The sequence below is a fragment of the Macrobrachium nipponense genome, chromosome 1, assembly GCF_015104395.2.
Source record: "Macrobrachium nipponense isolate FS-2020 chromosome 1, ASM1510439v2, whole genome shotgun sequence".
Classification (NCBI taxonomy): Eukaryota; Metazoa; Arthropoda; class Malacostraca; order Decapoda; family Palaemonidae; genus Macrobrachium; species Macrobrachium nipponense.
The window spans coordinates 122,124,915-122,144,260 of record NC_087200.1 but is presented as its reverse complement, the minus strand read 5'-3'; the positions used below and the strand labels follow the sequence as shown (position 1 = coordinate 122,144,260).

Here is a 19,346-nt window from a genome sequence, read left to right as displayed (position 1 = left end):
CTAAAAACGAGAATCCCACGAATCCCTGGCCTAAGACCTTCGAGGTTAAAGGCTTATCAAGTCTCGTAGGTAGAGAAGCAGAGAGATCTCTCTGTCCTGTAAGAGCTCTAAAGTTCTACCTTCAGAGAAAACACCAGATGGGGGGGCTCTAGACAAGGCCTTTGGTGCGCGGTGAAAGACCCCACAAGACTGATGTCTAAGAATGCTCTAGCATTCTTTGTGAGAAACGTCATTACAGAGGCGCATAAGATCTGTCCTGACGAAGAGTTTCGACTTTTAAGAGTGAAAGCTCATGAAGTGAGAGCAGTAGCGACGTCTCTCTCGTTTCAAATGAATATGTCACTAAAAAACATCTTGGATACGACATTTTGGAGATGCAACTCAGTATTTGCATCTCATTACTTGAGAGATGTTCGTGTGACCTACGAGAAATGTTTTTCTCTAGGTCCTTTCGTGTCTGCGGATACGATCCTGGGTATAGGAGCCAACACCGATCCTTAAGTGTGTACATACCTTCTTTTTAGATATGTTCTAGACTTTCTTCTAACAAAAAGGGCTAGGTGTCGCACTGGCAGCCAGTCACTCTTGTTCAGTAAGGAACTCTTGTGATATCTTATTAGATGAGTATTAATTTTTTTTGGAAAATTTATGTATGTGTGCGTATTGTGTTTTTGAGTTATGGTTGTTGTGAAGAGTTTGGGGATAACTCGTAACAATCTTTATTACTAACATGTGGTTAGGATCAGGTGGTCGGGATTGGTTGCATGCTCCTTCATAAGGTGTATTGTCATATAAGTGGATCAACACCCATTGACAAAGTCCTTTCAGGCTCTGTCGAGTAAGCGGATAAGACCCCATCAGCAGACCCACAAGAACTCTTGGCCATAGATCATATATCTCGCTAAAGTTTCTTGAGGTGATGCAGACTACTGGGCAGCACCCACGAAGTATACCACCTATCAGGTAGGAACCAAGGTTTATTTATACCTACAACATATGTTGTTTACCTGTCTATTCCATAAGTAGCTGTCTCTTACCCTCCACCAAAGGGTGCCAATCAGCTAAGTATATATCTGACAGGTAAGTTGATTGTATGAAAATGATATTGTTATGATACAATAAAGTTTCATACATACTTACCTGGCAGATATATACGATTTATGGGCCCGGCCACCAGCCTCCCTCCCGCAGGAGACAGGTAAGGAGAAGAGAAAATATGATAGAAAACGGGAATGGTTCCTAGTCCTGCCGCCCAGGGCAGGCCGGTAGATCACCTGACCTACCTGTAGTGAGTGGCGCGAAATTTGAATTTCTGTCGGGGACAACGGAGTCTTAGCTAAGTATATATCTGCCAGGTAAGTATGTATGAAACTTTATTGTATCATAACAATATCATTTTGAATTTGACAAAGGAATTGGGTCTGATGGTGAACCTAGAAAAGTCGCATCTGATCCCCAAACAGGAGCTAGTCTATTTGGCGGGGGGGTGGATTTCTGATTTTCTTCTTCAGTGACTTTTCGGGCTTTTCCATCCCCCGACAGGCAAGCCCTATGCCTTTGGAAGGTGCAGGCCATCCTAGAGAAAGACCAATGCTCGGCGAGAGAGTGGATGAGCTTACTGGGGACTCTCTCTTCGCTGGAGCGGTTCATTTCTCTAGGAAGACTTCACATGAGGCCCTTACAATTCTTCCTGAACGAAGTCTGGCCAAGAAGATCGCAACCAGATTCCTTCCTGTTTCAAATTCCTTTCAAGATGAAGGAGGAATTGAAATGGTGGCTAACTCCGGGAAAGTTAGCAGAGGGTGCATAGCTCCAGCAGAAGAACCCAGACCTTGTATTATTCTCCGACGCATCGGACGTGGGCTGGGGAGCGACGCTGGGCCCTCAAGAAGTGTCAGGTCGTTGAAACAAGGAGGAAACGTCTTGGCATATAAACAGGAAGGAACTGATGGCGATTTTCTTGGCTTTGAAAGCATTCAAGGCGTTGATCCGCGACAAGGTTGTGCAGGTCAACGCAGACAATACCACAGCTCTGGCGTACATCAACAAGCAAGGAGGGACTCATTCCATCACTCTTTGCAATTTAGTGAAGGAAGTCCTTCTGTGGGCAGAGAAGGAGAACGTCACCCTGCTCACCAGGTTTATTCAAGGGGAGAAGAATGTGAGAGCGGATCTGTTGAGCAGGGAAGGCCAGATACTTTCAACAGAGTGGATCCTACATCAAGAAGTATGCTGGAGTCTGTGGAATCTATGGGGCCGCCCAGTGGTGGACCTGTTTGCTACCGCAGCGACGAAGAGATTACCGAACTACTGCTCTCCAGTCCCAGACCTTCAAGCAGTCGCGGTAGATGCCTCTCTACTAGATTGGACGGGTCTAGACGCTTACGCATTTCCCCCATTCAAGATTTTAGGAAAGGTCATGAAGAAGTTCAGGGAGAGTCAAGGGACAAGGCTTACTCTCATAGCTCCCTACTGGCCGGCCTAAAATTGGTTCACAGAGGTACTGGAATGGACAGTGGACACACCGAGAACACTTCCTACAAGAGTAGATCTTCTCAAACAACCCCACTTCGACAGGTTTCACAAGAACACCCTCGCTCTGGGTCTAACTACGTTCAGACTATCGAAAGACTTGTCTGAGCGAGGGGGTTTTCGAGGAAAGTGGCCGAAGCAGTGGCTAGAGCACGAAGAGCCTCAACAATCAAAGTGTACCAGTCGAAGTGGGAGACCTTCCGTAAGTGGTGCAAGAAGCAGAAGGTTTCTTCATGCAGACTTCCTCCTGCATTTGAAGAAGGAAGCAGGGTTAGCGAATCAAACGATCAAAGGGTACAAAAGTATGTTGACGTCTGTGTTTAGGCACAGAGGCTTAGATCTTTCCAATGACACAGATCTTGGAGATCTCCTCAGGTCTTTTGATTCAAGGAAGGAGCGTCAATGCAGAGCTCCTTCTTGGAATCTGGATATTGTTCTAAAGTTCTTAGGAACTAATAAGTTTGAGCCTATGGATAAAGCATCTTTGAGAAATGTCACGAAGAACGATCTTTTTGGTTGCCTTGGCCACGGCTAAAAGAGTTAGTGAGATTCAAGCAGTTAATAAGCAAGTAGGCTGGAAACACAACAAGGCAGTGTGTACGTTCCAGGAAGACTTCTTGGCCAAGAACGAGAATCCATCTCATCCTTGGCCAAGATCCTTTGAAATTATGGGTCTGGCAGATCTTGTGAGTCAAGAACAGGAAAAGTTCTTTGTCCTGTAAGGGCTTTGCGCCATTATGTGGAGAGGACAAGAAGTATTAGAGGGACCTCAGGATCCCTTTGGTGTTCAGTGAAAGACCCTAGCAAACCTATGACAAAAAATGCTATCGCCTTCTTCCTAAGGGAACTTATTAAGGAAGCACATACGCTTTGCCAAGAAGAAAGCTGCGGACTGCTTAAAGTCAAGGCACATGAAGTGAGAGCGGTAGCTACGTCCTTGGCATTCAAGAAAAATTTAGCCCTCAAAGATATTTTAGAGTCGACATTTTGGAGGACCAATTCAGTTTTTGCTTCACATTACCTCAGAGACGTCAAGACAACTTTTGACAACTGTCAGACGTTGGGCCCTTACGTATCCTCAGGTACAGTATTGGGCAAAGGAGTTTCCACCCCATAACTTACTAACATGCTAGAGTATTTTTAATTAGGTTGTAGTGTTTTTATGGTTGTCTGAAGGGGTTTTTTATTCCCTCTTCAGTCTATGGAGTGTCATTCGTTAGTGTATGTGTGTATGGTTCAGGTAGTCTAACAATTCCTAGCATGAATGCCCTGGGTAAGAGAGGGCTAGGGTTTCCTGTCAACAAATTGGTCACGTCCAGTTGTCAGACCCTTTTTGATGGCTTCCTCAACTTACAGGTCATGTCCTAGTTGAGAGCTACTAAGGTTGAGCAGGCTAAGAGGCAGAACCTATGAAGTCAGCTACCTTAGCAGGTAAGGAACCAAGGACTATTTTAAAAATTTTTATTTCAAGTTTTAATCTCCAACGATGTTGCTGTCTTTGACCCACCTCCAAATGTGTCAATCACCTATATATATGTATATACCTGCCAGGTAAGTGTCATACATAAAAATGAAGTTTTTATGATAAAACAAAGTTTTATGTATACTTGCCTGGCAGTATATATAATTAAATTCCCACCCTCCTCCCCTCAGGAGACAGGGTTCAGAGAAAATCGGACAAAAATGGGAATGGTTCCGAGCACCAGCGCCACTGGAACGGGTTGGCGATCACCTGAACTACCGGTGAACTAGCAGTTGCCGCGAGTTTTGAAAATTCTGCCAGTGCAACATAGGATTATAGCTATATATATACCTGCCAGGCAAGTATACATAAAACTTTGTTTTATTATAAAAACTTTATTTTTGAAAATATGTAATTTTTGTGTGTGTGTGTGTGTGTGTGTGTGTGTGTGTGTGAAGTGGTTGTGCTTTTGCATTCGTATTACATATAGTAAAGATTTGACTCTTCTCTCCTCAAGGATATCACGATGCATAATACATACCTTAAACTCATTCATTCATTGTTCCTCAAAAATATAAATGCTCCCTCCCTCTATCTCAAGGTAGCTGTGCATCACCACAATGATGAATTATTTTGTTAATTGGTTATGCTAAATTTTATTGTGAAAAGCTTTGTTCTTTCATTTACTAATAAAAATTGTCTCCCGTATGGCGGGGGGTTCTCGGAGTGATCGCTGAAGCGGAAAAAATATTTTTTTCAAAAAATCACAGAGCGCTTAGTTTTCAAGATTAAGGGTTCATTTTTGGCTCCTTTTTTGTCATTGCCTGAAGTTTAGTATGCATCCATCAGAAATGAAAAAAAATATCATTTATAAATAATGCGATATATGATAGCGCAAAAACAAAGTTTCATATATGTATTCAAATCGCGCTGTGAGCAAAACAGTTAAAGGTAACGAGTTAATTTTTTTTTTTTTTATTTTACACTAAATTGCGACCATTTTGGTATATAACACATTGTCAAACGATCAAAGCAACACAGAGAAAGTATTCGTAACGCGCGAACGTAAAAAAAAATTTTGTTTGAAAAATTCGCCATAAATCTAAATATATATTGTTCTAGAGACTTCCAATTTGTTTCAAAATGAAGATAAATGATTGAATATTACTATTCTGTAAGAGTTTCAGCTTACAATTGCAGTTTTCGACCATTTCAGATGAGTTAAAGTTGACCGAATGTCGAATTTAAAAAAAAAAAAATTTATATGCAAATATTCCGAAAATGAGAAGAGCTACAACCTTCAATTATTTTTTTAATCTACATGAAATTGTGCACATTTTCATATATAAAACTCTATGAAACGCCTAATATGAAACTGAGCAAATATTACGAGAATGCGACGTACGCATTTCGGAGATTTGCGGCGAAGAATCTGTGCGCGGAGAGAAGGAAAGGTTTTTTTTCAAATTCATCATAAATCTAAATATTGTGCTAGAGACTTCGAATTTGTTTCAAAATGAAGATAAATGACTGAATATTACTAGACTGTAAAAGTTTTAGCTGACAATTGCGTTTTTCTACTATTTCGGTAGTTAAAGTTGACCGAACATGGTATTTTTTCTATATATCGTGATTTATATGCAGATATTTCGAAAATGAGAAAAGCTACAACCTTCATTATTTTTTTTTTGTATTTACATGAAATTGTGCACATTTTCATATATAAAACTTTATGTAACGGCTAATTTAAAATGGTGCAAACATTACGACAATCGCACGAAAAAATTTCTGATTTATTTCGGAAGAGTTATCGCGCGGATGTAAGGATTTTTTTTTTTTTTTTTTTTTTTTTTTTTTTTTTTTTTTTGTTTTTTTTTTTTTTTCTCTCTCCATAAATTCACTATAAATCGAAATATTGTGTTAGAGACTTCCAATTTGTTGCAAAATGAAGGTAAATGATTGAATATTACTAGAATATAAGAGTTTTAGCTTACAATTGCGTTTTTCAACCATTTCGGTAGAGTCAAAGTTGACTGAAGGTTGAAATTTTGGCACTTAACGTTATTTATATGAAAATATTTCAAAACTGATAAAAAGCTACAACCATGGGTTGTTTTTAGTTGTATGGTGCATGAAATTGTGCACATTTCCATATATAAAACACGGAGTTGAATACTTCACCAATATTGGAGAGATAATACTTCCCAACAAATGAAGAAAAAAGTCTGCACCGACCACCGATGTTCACCAGGAGCCGGCAGAGAACGAATTGATGTTACCTGTACGTTGTACCTGTAGCTCCCTCGAGTGGAGGGAGATGACGTCACCTACATCAGCGATGGCGGCGCCACCGCGAAAGTTTTGAATCTATTGTCTGCCATTCGTAGGGAACCTACAGCTGTATAATTGTTCGGTAAGTATGCAATAAAATTTCATTTTATAATGAAAATTCCATTTTCATAAATTCACCATAAATCGAAATATTGTGCTAGAGACGTCCAATTTGTTGCAAAATGAAGGTAAATGATTGAATATTACTAGAATATAAGAGTTTTAGCTTACAATTGCGTTTTTTTACCATTTCGGTAGAGTCAAAGTTGACCGAAGGTTGAAATTTGGCACATCATTATTTATATGAAAATATTCCAAAACTGATAAAAGCTACAATCATGAGTATTTTTTTGTTGTATTCTACATGAAATTGCACACATTTTCATATATAATACTCCATGTAACGGCTTATTTAAAATGGTGCAAATATTATGTCAAAGCAACGAAATAATTTCTGAGATGTGTCACTGATACTTTTTAGTGCGATAAGAAAGAAATTCGTGTTTGCGTAACGATTGTAAACGAAACAACGCCTTGATCCGTGAGCTCCCAGCATCCCCCAAGGCGCATGATTCAAAAGTTTTCGCCTGGTAGGCCTATAAGTATTTTTCCGCGAATTAAAAAAAAAAAACTTCTATGTCGACGTACGATACGTCCAATTGGCATAAGAGGGACATGACCTTTTTTTAGTGTTTCTATATTACATTTGATTGGTTTCATATTTTATTATGTTAAATTTATTGTGAAATACCTTTTAATATGTGAATTGTTTTTGTTTTTATATATAAACACTAATATTATAACTCTCCTCTCCTTCTTTCCTCAACATAACAATGCTCCCGCGTTCAGACTCAAGTCAGCTGTGAGTGACGTCTGCGTTGACATACAATTTTTTACATCTTTCATGCTAAATTTTATATTGAAATGCTTTATCCTTTATTTTGTTCAATAAAGTTATAGTGTTAAATTATATATTGTAAATGAAAAACATGTTAATACTGTTTTTCTTGTAGGATGTAGTAGGCCGTCAAATACAAGTATGAACAATCATAATCGGTAAGTTCAAAGTATGAGCATTTGTTCGACAAACAATATAAAATTTTCTCGAAAACTTTGTTAGAAAAATGGAATGCTTGTAAACGAAGAACCACTGTAATGTGTTCCACAAAAATCCACAACAAAATGAAAAGTGGAAATGTAAAACGTGCAAAAACGATGGTTCACTGTACATATATATATATTTTCTATATATATATATTTACATAGTGTGAGTATGTATGTACATATAATGATTTTTTACTAAGTCCTTCCTATTTCATTTTAACTTTGACCTCGTAGTGTAGTTGTAGGCCATTGCATTTTTTATATATTTGAGTATATATTGTCCTTCATTCCTGGTATAATATAGCCATAGCCCAATCAATATTTTTCTTCATTTATGCAAAGCCCTTAATGCATGCATTATATAAATTCTATTTTATATTCCAGTCACTGAAGAGCTGTTAGGAGAGAATGAGAAAGAATACACAAAAACACAGTCAGAGTTACATTATGTCCAGAAAAGTATTGAAGAGTACCAGAAAAGAGAACAAAATTTTAAACACATCAAAAGGTATGTTTTTTTTTTTTTTATGAATTGAAGATAATGTTTCTTTGCAATAGCTCTTATAATTTTTCTCCTGATCCTGTAAAAGTAAAAGGTTATTGAATTTGGTATTGTAGAAGATTTTGAGAATTTTAATCTCTTATTTCATTTATAGAAGGTACTATTTTTTATTTTTTTACTAAAATTGGTCATATTCTGTGCAAGGATTTTGTAGTATACAGTGCCCTGGTTATGATCAAGTTTCATTCTAATGTACCTGTTATAAAGATAAAATATTTTAAGTCAAAAATACATTTGTTCTTACACAAATGCACACCTCTGTTCTTTACGTAGGAGATTACTTCAAGTGCAAACAGCAAATGGGCATTCAGACGTAATGACAAAGTAGTTAGCTGTTGACAGGTAGGGGAAAACCCTGCCTGCCTATTGGTCACCACTCCACTTGGCTTCCTCCCACCTTTGAGTACAGAAATCTCTCTCAGCTCTCTACCTGACTTCTGCCGTTCAACCTGGTTGTTCAGAATAAATGCCGAGTACAGGTACACAATCCTTTATCCAAAATTCTAAAAACTAAAAACATTTTGTGGCGAGTACAGCATCGTTTCATAAAGTTGGTAGTTTGGCGTGCTAACGGCTGATTTGAGTCATTTGGGTGTGTGCTGCTACTCAGATTATTTTTCTTACTAAATCCCAATAGCTGACCTTAGAAAAACCCAAGATTAATAAAAAAAGATATCAAGTCTCTCTCTCTCTCTCTCTCTCTCTCTCTCTCTCGAAAACATGCTAATTTGAGTCTGGTTGCTAATTTGAGTCTTTAACCAATAAGTATTAGTACATATGCACACAGTGTGTGTATGTTCTCTCTCTCTCTCTCTCTCTCTCTCTCTCTCTCTCTCTCTCTCTCTCTCTCTCTCTCTCTCGAAAACATGCTAATTTGAGTCTTTAACCAATAGGTATTAGTTTTAGGGCTGTTACCTTGTATAATAAGGCGCCCTATGAGGTAATGTTAGACTTGCGATAATCTTACGCTAAGTCGGTTGGTATTGCACTTCCATATTCATTGGAGTGTCTTGGGGTTTGTAGATCACTTACGAAGTCGGTATTATCTTCTTTGGTTAGGACGACGATGTGTTGAACTCATGATGATTCGATGATGAGGTGAGGATCTAGTAGAAACCACGAAGTACAAAAATACTTATATTCTCTGAATTTACATGGTGAAGATCAAGTAGGATTGACGATAGCTTGATCGCTTCTGCCAATGATGATGGCTAATTCTATTCTCTCTACATGATAAAGCTTAGGTAAAGAGATACAGGTCTTCTAATGACGATAGCTAACTCTATTTTCTCTACTGCCATCTCGGTTACCAGTCATAAAGGAACAGACAGTAGCTCGAACATATGAACATACATACAATGACATAGTTACATACGAACATACAATCAGATGACATAGTTGCTAATCACGTAGGCCGCTTGAGCTATAGGTCACAGTGTTTGTCTCAAGCAGGAAGCTTGGACTAAAGTTTATAAACAATTGAATGACTACAGGTGACGGCATGTCAATTTAGCCTACTTTTATTGTATACGTCATCTTTAGCGTCTCTAGTCTGATCACATTCCTGCAAGCAATCTGGTTGACCTCTTTAGTTTTAGTCTTTTATATATATGGACTAGCATTCCATATTTTTATTATGTAAACAATTACATTAGCTCGGTCAGCTACCAAAACCAACCACTGAATATTACTCAAACTTGACTTGCATTTGACTTATAGGAGTGTGATACAGACACTATGTGAATATATATAGATAATAGAAAATACTTATAAGTAAAAAAAAAATTCATGGTGTACACAAATACAGATTCAAGTAATAAAATAGACATAATATGCATATGATATTCGTAAATAATAGTGATCACGTGATATATATACTGATACAGTTTTTCACTTCATCTCATTAAGATACATATGCTACAGAAAATACTAATGTACTCTGGTAATCGCATAGAATGAAGATTAACATGATAAAAATCATATTTTAACTGATAAAAATTTCATATATGAATTGATAAAAATTATTAATGTTTATGCTGATTGATTCGTTGATTTTTATGCTAACTGTTATATATCTGATTCATTAATCCATATACTAACTCATATATAACTGCAGATATTGGTAAGATAAAAGGTAACAGATTGATTATAGGCTACCTGAGTGTTTTATACATATGTATATGGATTCATATAATTATGATTAATATATGTGCACTTTAAATAGATTCCCATTGCGTACACGCAAAGATATATTTAGATTCTGTTATTTATGATCATTTATATAATAGATTCCTATTGCGTACACGCAAAGATATATTTCGATTCTGTTATTTATGATTATTTATATATAGGATACATGATACTTTATATATAGGATACATGATACTTTATATATATAGGATACATGACCGAGGTTATACTACTTCACATTTAACTAGCGTTCGAACAACTTTTCGTCCATTACACAGTTCCAGACAACCACCTATAGCCAAATGAAAGGGCCAATTTCAAATGGTTAAAACAAGGGGAAAATTTGCCTGGGCGGGTCCAACGTTCTATTTTGCGCTCATACTTGTTCTCTGCATCCTAAGCCGCACGAATACGTTCACGATAAATAAAATCATCCCCAGCACGAGTCCTTTGCCCAGCAAAGTAGAGTTGAATATCCTTGCGGGTCGTAATTGTCGGAAGTATGTCCCTTTTGTAGTCGATTTCCGACAGCCGCCGGAGCATTCCACATTAAAACGAGATTAACGACGGGATACGGTGTCGGTTGAAGAAGTCCATGATGGTGCTTATTCCTTTCACATTGTAGGCGGTTGTTACTCGACTGCCGTCGTCCGCAGCAACGAACGATTTTTTTGAAGTTGCGATGTGAAACTCTTGTACTGCAGGATACTGTAACCAGGTTCCATTAATCAGCCTGCAAGTGAAGTTATATTTGTCACAAGGGCAAAGTAAATTCAGACGACATCCAAATACAGGGGGGGAGAGCCATTAAGACCAGACTTAACCCACATGAATTCGCTGATATTCTGGAATTCAAAAGAATCAGCTGTACAAACTTTTTTATCCATGGCATTAACAATGAGTGAACCTATCCAGGTCTATGATGACTTGTAAAAATATCCATAATTATAAAAAAATACAGGCGGCCCGCGGTTAACGGCGCAATCACTCAACGGCGAATCGGTTTTACGGCGGTCGTCAAAAATATTCATTAAAAAATAAGGCAATTTAAAGGTATCTTCACGGCACAAATTTCAGTTAACAGCGCCGCTAGCGCCGTTGTCTAACGAGTTCATACATATGTAGAAATGCCGTTCAGACCATAAAGGTTATGCAAATTATATTAACAAATTTATGGAGAGTTATTACGTAGGTAATTAGGGTAAAAATATATGCCCCTGACGCTGTTCTATGCCGAAAATATCGAGTTACATAAGTGCAAATTTAGCTATGGATGTGTCGATTCATAATTGTTCATGGCTTTGTTTAAAAATGTGTGTGAAAAATGTATTACGTGAAAGGCATTTTTATTTCTGTACAGAAATATGATACAAAGGCAGCTTTTGAAACTGCCCTTCACGATACCAAATACGATGTTTTTTCATGTTCTTTCTTGTAAGCCGCCGCCTGCCGCTCTTCCGAAAATATCGATTTAAAAAAAGTGCAAATTAGCGATCGATGTGTCGATTTTATAAATGTTTATGCTTTTATGTTTAAAATGTGTATGTAAATGTATTACGAATAGGGTATTTTTATTTCTGTGCAGAAATATGAGGAAAAGGCAGCTTTTGAAAACTCCCCTTCAAGTTATCGACTACGATGTGTTTTTCAAGTTCGTTCTTGAGAACGAACTTGAAAAACACATCGTAGTCGATAACTTGAAGGGGAGTTTCAAAAGCTGCCTTTTTATCATATTCTGCACAGAAATAAAAATACCCTATTCGTAATACATTTTCATACACATTTTAAAAACATAAAAGCAAAAACATTTATAAAATCGACACATCGATCTCTAATTTGCACTTTTTTTGCCGCCGTCTGCCGCTCTCAAAAAAAAAAAAAAAAAAAAAAAAAAAAAGTGCAAATTTAGCGATCGATGTGGTCGATTTTTCAAATGTTTATGCTTTTATGTTTAAAATGTGTATGAAAATATATTGTGTAAAGGTATTTTCATTTTTTGTACAGAAATAAGATACAAATTAAGGCAGCCTTTGTAACTACGCTCCACGTTGTCAGGGGATGGTTTTTCATGTTTTGTGTTCTTGTCCGCCAGTTCCGAAAAATGCATTGTGTTTTTTGATTAATTATGCATCTTTTCCATAAATCCTTTAAAAAGTTATACAGTATTTCACTGTATCCAAGAATATTGTATGTATTCTCATATTATTGTATTTAAAACTACTACGGCAAACTTAAGCCCGTATTCCGCGGAGCGGCCAATGTTGTGGTTTGAAATCAGCTGATGAATACGAGTCTGTTTCACCAATAACGCAATTCTGAGCGAATGCTCGGTTGCTTCTAGTTAGCATAAACGAATATCTAGATACTTGACTTATATGAGACAAAGTTATTTTTCCTTATACAGCGTGTTTTTAGGTGGAAATATTTATTGAATATGTCTCGTTGTGAATGAACTACTATTTTTTTCATTAACAGATTACATTGGCGGCATGTTTATTGCGTAAAAAATTACGTGATTCCGTTCGCAATACGTAATCCTTTATATCATCGTAATACAAACTTTACGTTATTTATCTTAATATCGGCGGGTGAAACCAACCAGTAAAATGTGTTCTTTCAAGCACAGTAGTTTGATTATGATGTTTTATCCCAATTTTATCTATGGTTGTGTGTGATGGCAGACGTTTACTGCAGTTTTATCCTTGTTGCCGATGTACGATAATAGTCATTAGCAGCTTGAAACAGTTTTTCTCAGCTTCAGTCATAATTAGGTTTAAATTTAACGGTATATTTCCCGATTGATCTTTAATCTATATTGATCTCTGATCTATAGCGAATAAAAGTTATTACATTAAGATATCTCAGTTCTATTCTATACATAACGCCATTTATAACAAATACGGTAATGTTGCACTGTAGTACGATGATCGAAATACAAGCCAAACAGATGTTATCCAGTTCGGTTGACTTAGAAAAAAAAAAAAAAAAAAAAAAAAAAAGTCGTTTTCTCGTTCAGTTTGTTCATGGTTGTACACGTTCACGCAACGAGTATAACGTTAAAACCATACTTTCATCATTCTCTTTTGCTGTTATTGAACTTTATGTAACTTAGAAGATGGATAAAGTTAGGCCATTGTAATTTGCTCTCTCATAAAATCGAATATCGTAAGACTAATGATCGTAACCTGAAACATACAGCTACCTGTACACTGTATAAACTTTATTATATCTTTACAGACTCCTGACACCCACATGTACTGTACAGTAAATTCTATAGTACTATACTGCATAAATATAATTTTACTTATTGCGCCGTTGTGGGATTACGGCGCCTTTGACTGGTCTAGAGTTTCGAAAGAAGGTGTGCGGCGGCCGTAGGCTTTAAAATCGCTCAGCGTCAAAAAATCGCTTGGCGTCGGTGGGCCAGGAACGGAACCCCTGCCGCTAACCGAGGGCCGCCTGTAATAGATATCATTACGAATCTCAAAGAAAATTCTATATTACTGGTAGTAAGTTACTAGACAAAGAAGTGGAAAACGGAGCTATTTGTAAGATTGCCAGGCAACATAAGAGTCAAAGAGAATATTAATCATGATTCTTTATTTCTTTATGCTAACTGAAATTAAGTTGTGATAAAATCTGATCCTATGTGCCCCTAACAAAAGTTTCATATTCAATTTTTCTCACGCGTTTTACTTGAATTGTAATAGGCTAATGTTGCAAGTAAATATTTCTTATACATGTCTTGATACTTCTAAATGTCTATGAGGTTCAGAAAAAATTAATTCATTTTGTTGTTATAGAAATTCTATTTGCTTATTTTGTTTATTAATTTTAAAACGATTGCAAGTCCTTAACTAAAATTGCATTGCACACACGGATAAGAATAGGTTATGTGGTATGTCATGTGACCTATGAACCACATGTGAAGTTCATGAGCTAAGCATTCCTTTCTCCAGTCAATCTGCTTCGCAAGCAGTTTATTGAGGTTATAAAGAACAATGATTAGTCGGCAAACGCGACAGGCATCTTCTAGACTGATGACGTCGTCACCAGCTTAAGCGTTACGTTACTTGCTGTAAAAGAAACGACTTAGTGTAAATTTTTTTTGTTTTTTTTTTAATAGTCGACCCACGAAAAGAATGTCTGAAAAAAGTTTTTTTTTTTTAATAGTCGACCCACACGAAAAGAATGTCTGAAAAAAAAAAACAGTACCAAATTGAACAATATATTAGTTTTCATGTTGGATATCTGCATGATTGTAAAATAAATGTAATACTGTTAAATTAGATATTCCTTATTCAAACTAATGAAAAGGGTTTCCATACAAATTTTTATATATACTATTTGCCCTGTATAAGATTATTCGCATAGATATATTTTCATTTTCATTCTAGACTTCCTGACTTTAAAATCTCTTTTATTTCATTATATTTTTATTTTATTTATTTATTTATTTATTTATTATTTATTTATTTATTTTTTTGACCGAATATAAATCACCGGGACAGACAATATGTCAGTAGGTTTTGATATGTGTTTGAACTTTTAGCTTATTTGTCATTACTAAAGCGTTAAGTTAGAGTTCAAATCTTTACGCATATATATTTGGATATTTAATTAACCTATGGTTACGTTTTGCTTATTGATTTTATCGTGATTCCTTTTTTGTTATAATTTGTAACCCTTCCGACTTCTTACGGAGTGTATTATATCGACTCCACTTGTATCCATATTTATTTTATTTTTTTATATTTATTTATTAATATATATATATATTTGATAAATTAATGATTGGCCTGAATATGTGGAAAAGTGTTCTAGCGGCGTACCGTATAAGGCTACTTGCGGTATCAATTCTATAGATACAAGATATGAATGATAAAGGTATTTAAAACAGCGAGAACCGCTATAATCCAGTTAGGATCCAGTATCACGAGTTGTAACTCGTAAGACATTGACACTTTCTTATTTATCTCTTATTCTACCAAACCGATTGACTGGGTGATAAAATATATTATTGGTTTTCTTAATGGATAGGAATTCACACAACGTTTAAGGAGATTATTATTGATTTACACCACCCGAGTCAGATTATCATGTGTTGAATTCCATGTTTACTGATTTAGCACTCATAAATATTCCTAGCACACTCAATTGCGGTGTTTGTTTTTAGTGCTATTAATTCTATATAACGTGTCAAGGAACTATTAACACTAAGAAGTGTTTATTCCCTCTGTCAGACTTGTAATTCTGTTAATAATTCTATGTATATTCTTTCAAGGATTGACTTGGCACAGGATAGGCCCCTAAACTGACAGGTGTCTTAGTGTATCCCTCGTTTTCATGACATGTGTTACAATTAGTTATGTGCTTTTTATATCTGTAAGCATCGTAGGCCAGTAAAACAGTGATTTGGCTTTCTGTGACATAATAGGGAACCCTGGATGACGGAATGCAACCAGTTTATGACGATTGGTATGAAAGAGATTATTATTACTACCTGGTTGTTAGTCATCTGCTGTGTTCTTCGGGTTTTCCTCGTCACGGACCTACATATAATATTACATTTGATTACATTATTCTGATACACATACCTTAAGTATACTTTTGCTTTAGGGTTTCTGCTCGAAGTGTTTATTGTTTGCTTAGCCGCTGACCCTGTTTCCGTTCGAAGTGTTTATTGTTTTTGCTTAGCTGCTGCTGACCCTGTTTTCGTTCGAAGTGTTTATTGTTTTGTTTATCGCTGTTGACTCTTGCTTTGTCCAGTTTGTAACAGTTCGGCGCTCCGACCCAGATATTCAATGCTCGCGATCTCTTGGGTTAAGGAATTTTCTTGTTGAGATGCGGTTTTAACAATAGGCACGGATGTTTCTATATCTTTAAGTCTAATTAATGGTTCTTTGCAGTATGGTGCGGGATTGCGGGATAATGCGTCAGCTATGATAATTGCTTTCCCAGGTAGATATCTTATCTTGGCTTCAAAGACCTGAATGATCATTTGTCACCGAGTTCCTTTTGGACTGTGATTAAAGCCTTTGAAAAACTCGGTAAAGGACTCATGTTCAGTAAGGACTTTATCAGGATAGCCATAGATTATGAACTTAAAATGTACTAGTTAGTTAAAGATACCTAGCCCTTCCTTGCCTATTACTGCATATTTACTTTCAGAGGGCTTTAGTTTACGTGAATAAAAAGCTATAGGAAAGAACTGTTTATCATATTACTGAAGTAGTACCCCTCTTACCCCTTGGTCTGAGGCGTCTGTTGCAATAAAAAAAAAATTCCTTATTTAAATCAGGGATTTTTAAGTTAGGTGAGCTGCATTATTCCGTTTTTAAGATATCGAACGCCTGTTGATGCTTTTTAGACCATAATAAATCTACGCTCTTCTTCGTAAGATCTGTTAAAGGAGCTGCTATGATTGAAGAGTTACATATTTGCATACGATTGTAATACCCACTACAGCGCAAAAGTGCTGTATCCCCCTTTTACGTTAATAGGTACCGGAAAGTTATGAATAGCCGACACCTTAACATGGACTACTTTAAGACCTTGACTAGACACATAAAACCTAGATAAACATGTTCGGTTTTTAAAAACTCACATTTAGATATTTTACTCTGAGATTATTTGTCTGTCTCTGTAGCACTAGCTCTAGTTTATGTGAATGTACTTCTAAGGTATTTAGAAAAGATTATAAGACCAACCATATAAGCATGTAGGGTATCCCTAAAAGTCTCCAAACACTATATTGGTAATTGGGGCGCAACGTAAGACCGGAGGCATACGTAAAAATTGATAATGTCCCCTGAGTGTGCTGAAAACGGTGTATGAGGTACAATCACTTAGGTAATGGTATCTGGTAAAAGCTTTTAAGTAAGTCCAAGCTGGTGAAAAATTTATTCTAACCTAACAGAGATAAGATGTCGTCGGTACATGGCACTGGAAACTATCGGGAGTCGTTTCCTTGTTTAAGACGACAGCAAATCTACGCAGCATACGCCAAGTCCGATCTTTTATGGCATGACGTTTGAGGGAAAAATTATATGGGCTTATTTGATTTCCTAATGGCTCCTATTACTAAAATTTTTCAACTTCGTCATTTATCTCTATTTTGAAATTAAATTGGGAGTCTATACGAAGGTACGTATATAGCTTTATGTTTGTCTTTAGACCGTATTTTGTGTTAAATTACATCCGTTTTTTCCAGAGATCACTCGCTAGTGGAGAAACTTCCTGGTATTCAGATAAAAGATAAAAATTCTGCTGAATCACCTCTGCTTGAATGACTTTACGGATATTACTTTAGATAGATTATCAGAGAGATTCATCTACGACTGGTTGGGCGGGATTAAAAATTAGCAACAATAAAAAATGCGATATTTATAACTTCCGTATCCATGATATGTATACGTTTGTGGATCACTAGATTTAACTTGTTGCTGCTAGTCAACCGTGTCTAGGGCTTTGTTCGCGGAAATCGTTATATTTCAGAGTGTCGGGAAGGATTAAAATTTCATTTCCCAGCAAAGTCTTTTTACACGCACTAAGACATTCGAGGGTGCATGCTTCTCGAGATTTTGCGTGCAAACTGCGACTGCGGTTGTGGGAGAATTCTGTTGGGTCATTTGAACAATGTTACGATTTATGAGACAAATGTATAGTTCCTCTATATAAGTTATTATTTAACTGTCTCTTTTTTGTTCAAACTGATTTTAATATGTTTGAAGGTTTATAGGATTTTCCTTTGATAAACACGCCTTATTTTGCAGGATGTAAGATAATATTTTGTATACTCCTAGATGGATCTTACAATTACACTAGATACAGATCAATGTTTTTTATAACTATAGAGGTATCTGTAAGCGCTCGCTTATCCGGACTTCTCATTAGAGAAGTTCGAACAACAGACGGTGAGTCCGTAAATACAGGATATTACGTGTTCTAAAGAAATAAAACAAGATATTCTAATTTTTAGGCGCGTACAGTCGGGCTTAATCCCACCACTACTTATAATTAAACTTATGTATTAAAAAAAAATGAGAACCTGCTCTGATTACTTGATACAGTCGTGTGATTCATAGGAAAAATCCTTTTTAATTCAAAAACAAAAAATTTTGGCATGTATGATCCAAACATCGCTTTTCCCCACTCTGCTAGATTCGCTTATTGTGTGGAATTTGTTTGCTTTGCTTTGAAAACTCGGCAGATTTAACTAACCTTGACCGCTTGACTAGATGACATAGTAACCAAGTATGCTTTAAGCACGATTTGTTTGTTTCTGAAAGGGCTACTGTTTACCTATTTCTTTTTGTAATAATTAGGATCCTTCTCTTTATTACCATCGGCAACATATTGTATGTTTTTAGCATTATGTTGCTGCTAGTTACGTATAAAGCAAAGAACGATTGAATGACGAACTATTAGGAATTGAGCGATTACTATTAAAATAAGTTATCTCTACTGCATTCAATATTAACTGTTTGTAATTGTTGTTGTTTACTTCATTCTTTGCTAAAATTTGAATTAGTGAGGGATCCTGGTCAGCGCATTTAGCCTAATGTAAGTTTTTTATAGACATGTTATTCCTTGCAATCCAGCCGTATTTTTAAGTTGAGTCATTGAGGTTCGATATTTTATATAACTCAAAAAACTCAAGCCTAAACTTTGCGATCGGGACTTGCAAAGGAGCATTTATTGTCATGACCCGAAATAGTGTTACCTCTAATTTATCTAGATTTGTACGGGTGTTCCACTTGTTTTTGTGTGTTTTCTAATCACTACGGTGCCTAACGACCCTATCCATGCATCTGTATAAATACAGACGTCCACTGCGTAAACGCATATTCACTGTTTAATATGATTTGTTACGTACAGGATTAATAATCACCCAAAATGATAAAATTAACACAGTATATGATTATGATATTTCAGTAGAACTTCTGGAAACAGACACTCAAAGATAAAAACTCGCAGTAGCGATATCTTAATGATGTAGATAATTTCTGTAAAAAAGATAAGATTAAGAATGTCTCGTAACTTCAGCCACAGGAATAACGAAATTCGACCTGGCAAAAGGAAACGCTCAAAGTTACTCCAAATGAATGGAAAATTGTACTTAGCTTGTTTTGTGGGAAGTCACGGTGTTCCGATAACGACACA

The 19,346-nt window shown here is 36.3% G+C and overlaps 1 protein-coding gene across 1 annotated transcript in view; it reads left to right on the top strand.

The window, feature by feature from the left end:
* LOC135218925 (uncharacterized) overlaps positions 1-19,346 on the top strand; it is a 535,388-nt gene that overhangs the window by 222,665 nt on the left and 293,377 nt on the right. Inside the window, exon 3 of the mRNA XM_064255367.1 lies at positions 7,814-7,937. Within this exon, the coding sequence (XP_064111437.1) occupies positions 7,814-7,937 (124 nt within the window). The remainder of the gene's footprint in view (positions 1-7,813; positions 7,938-19,346) is intronic.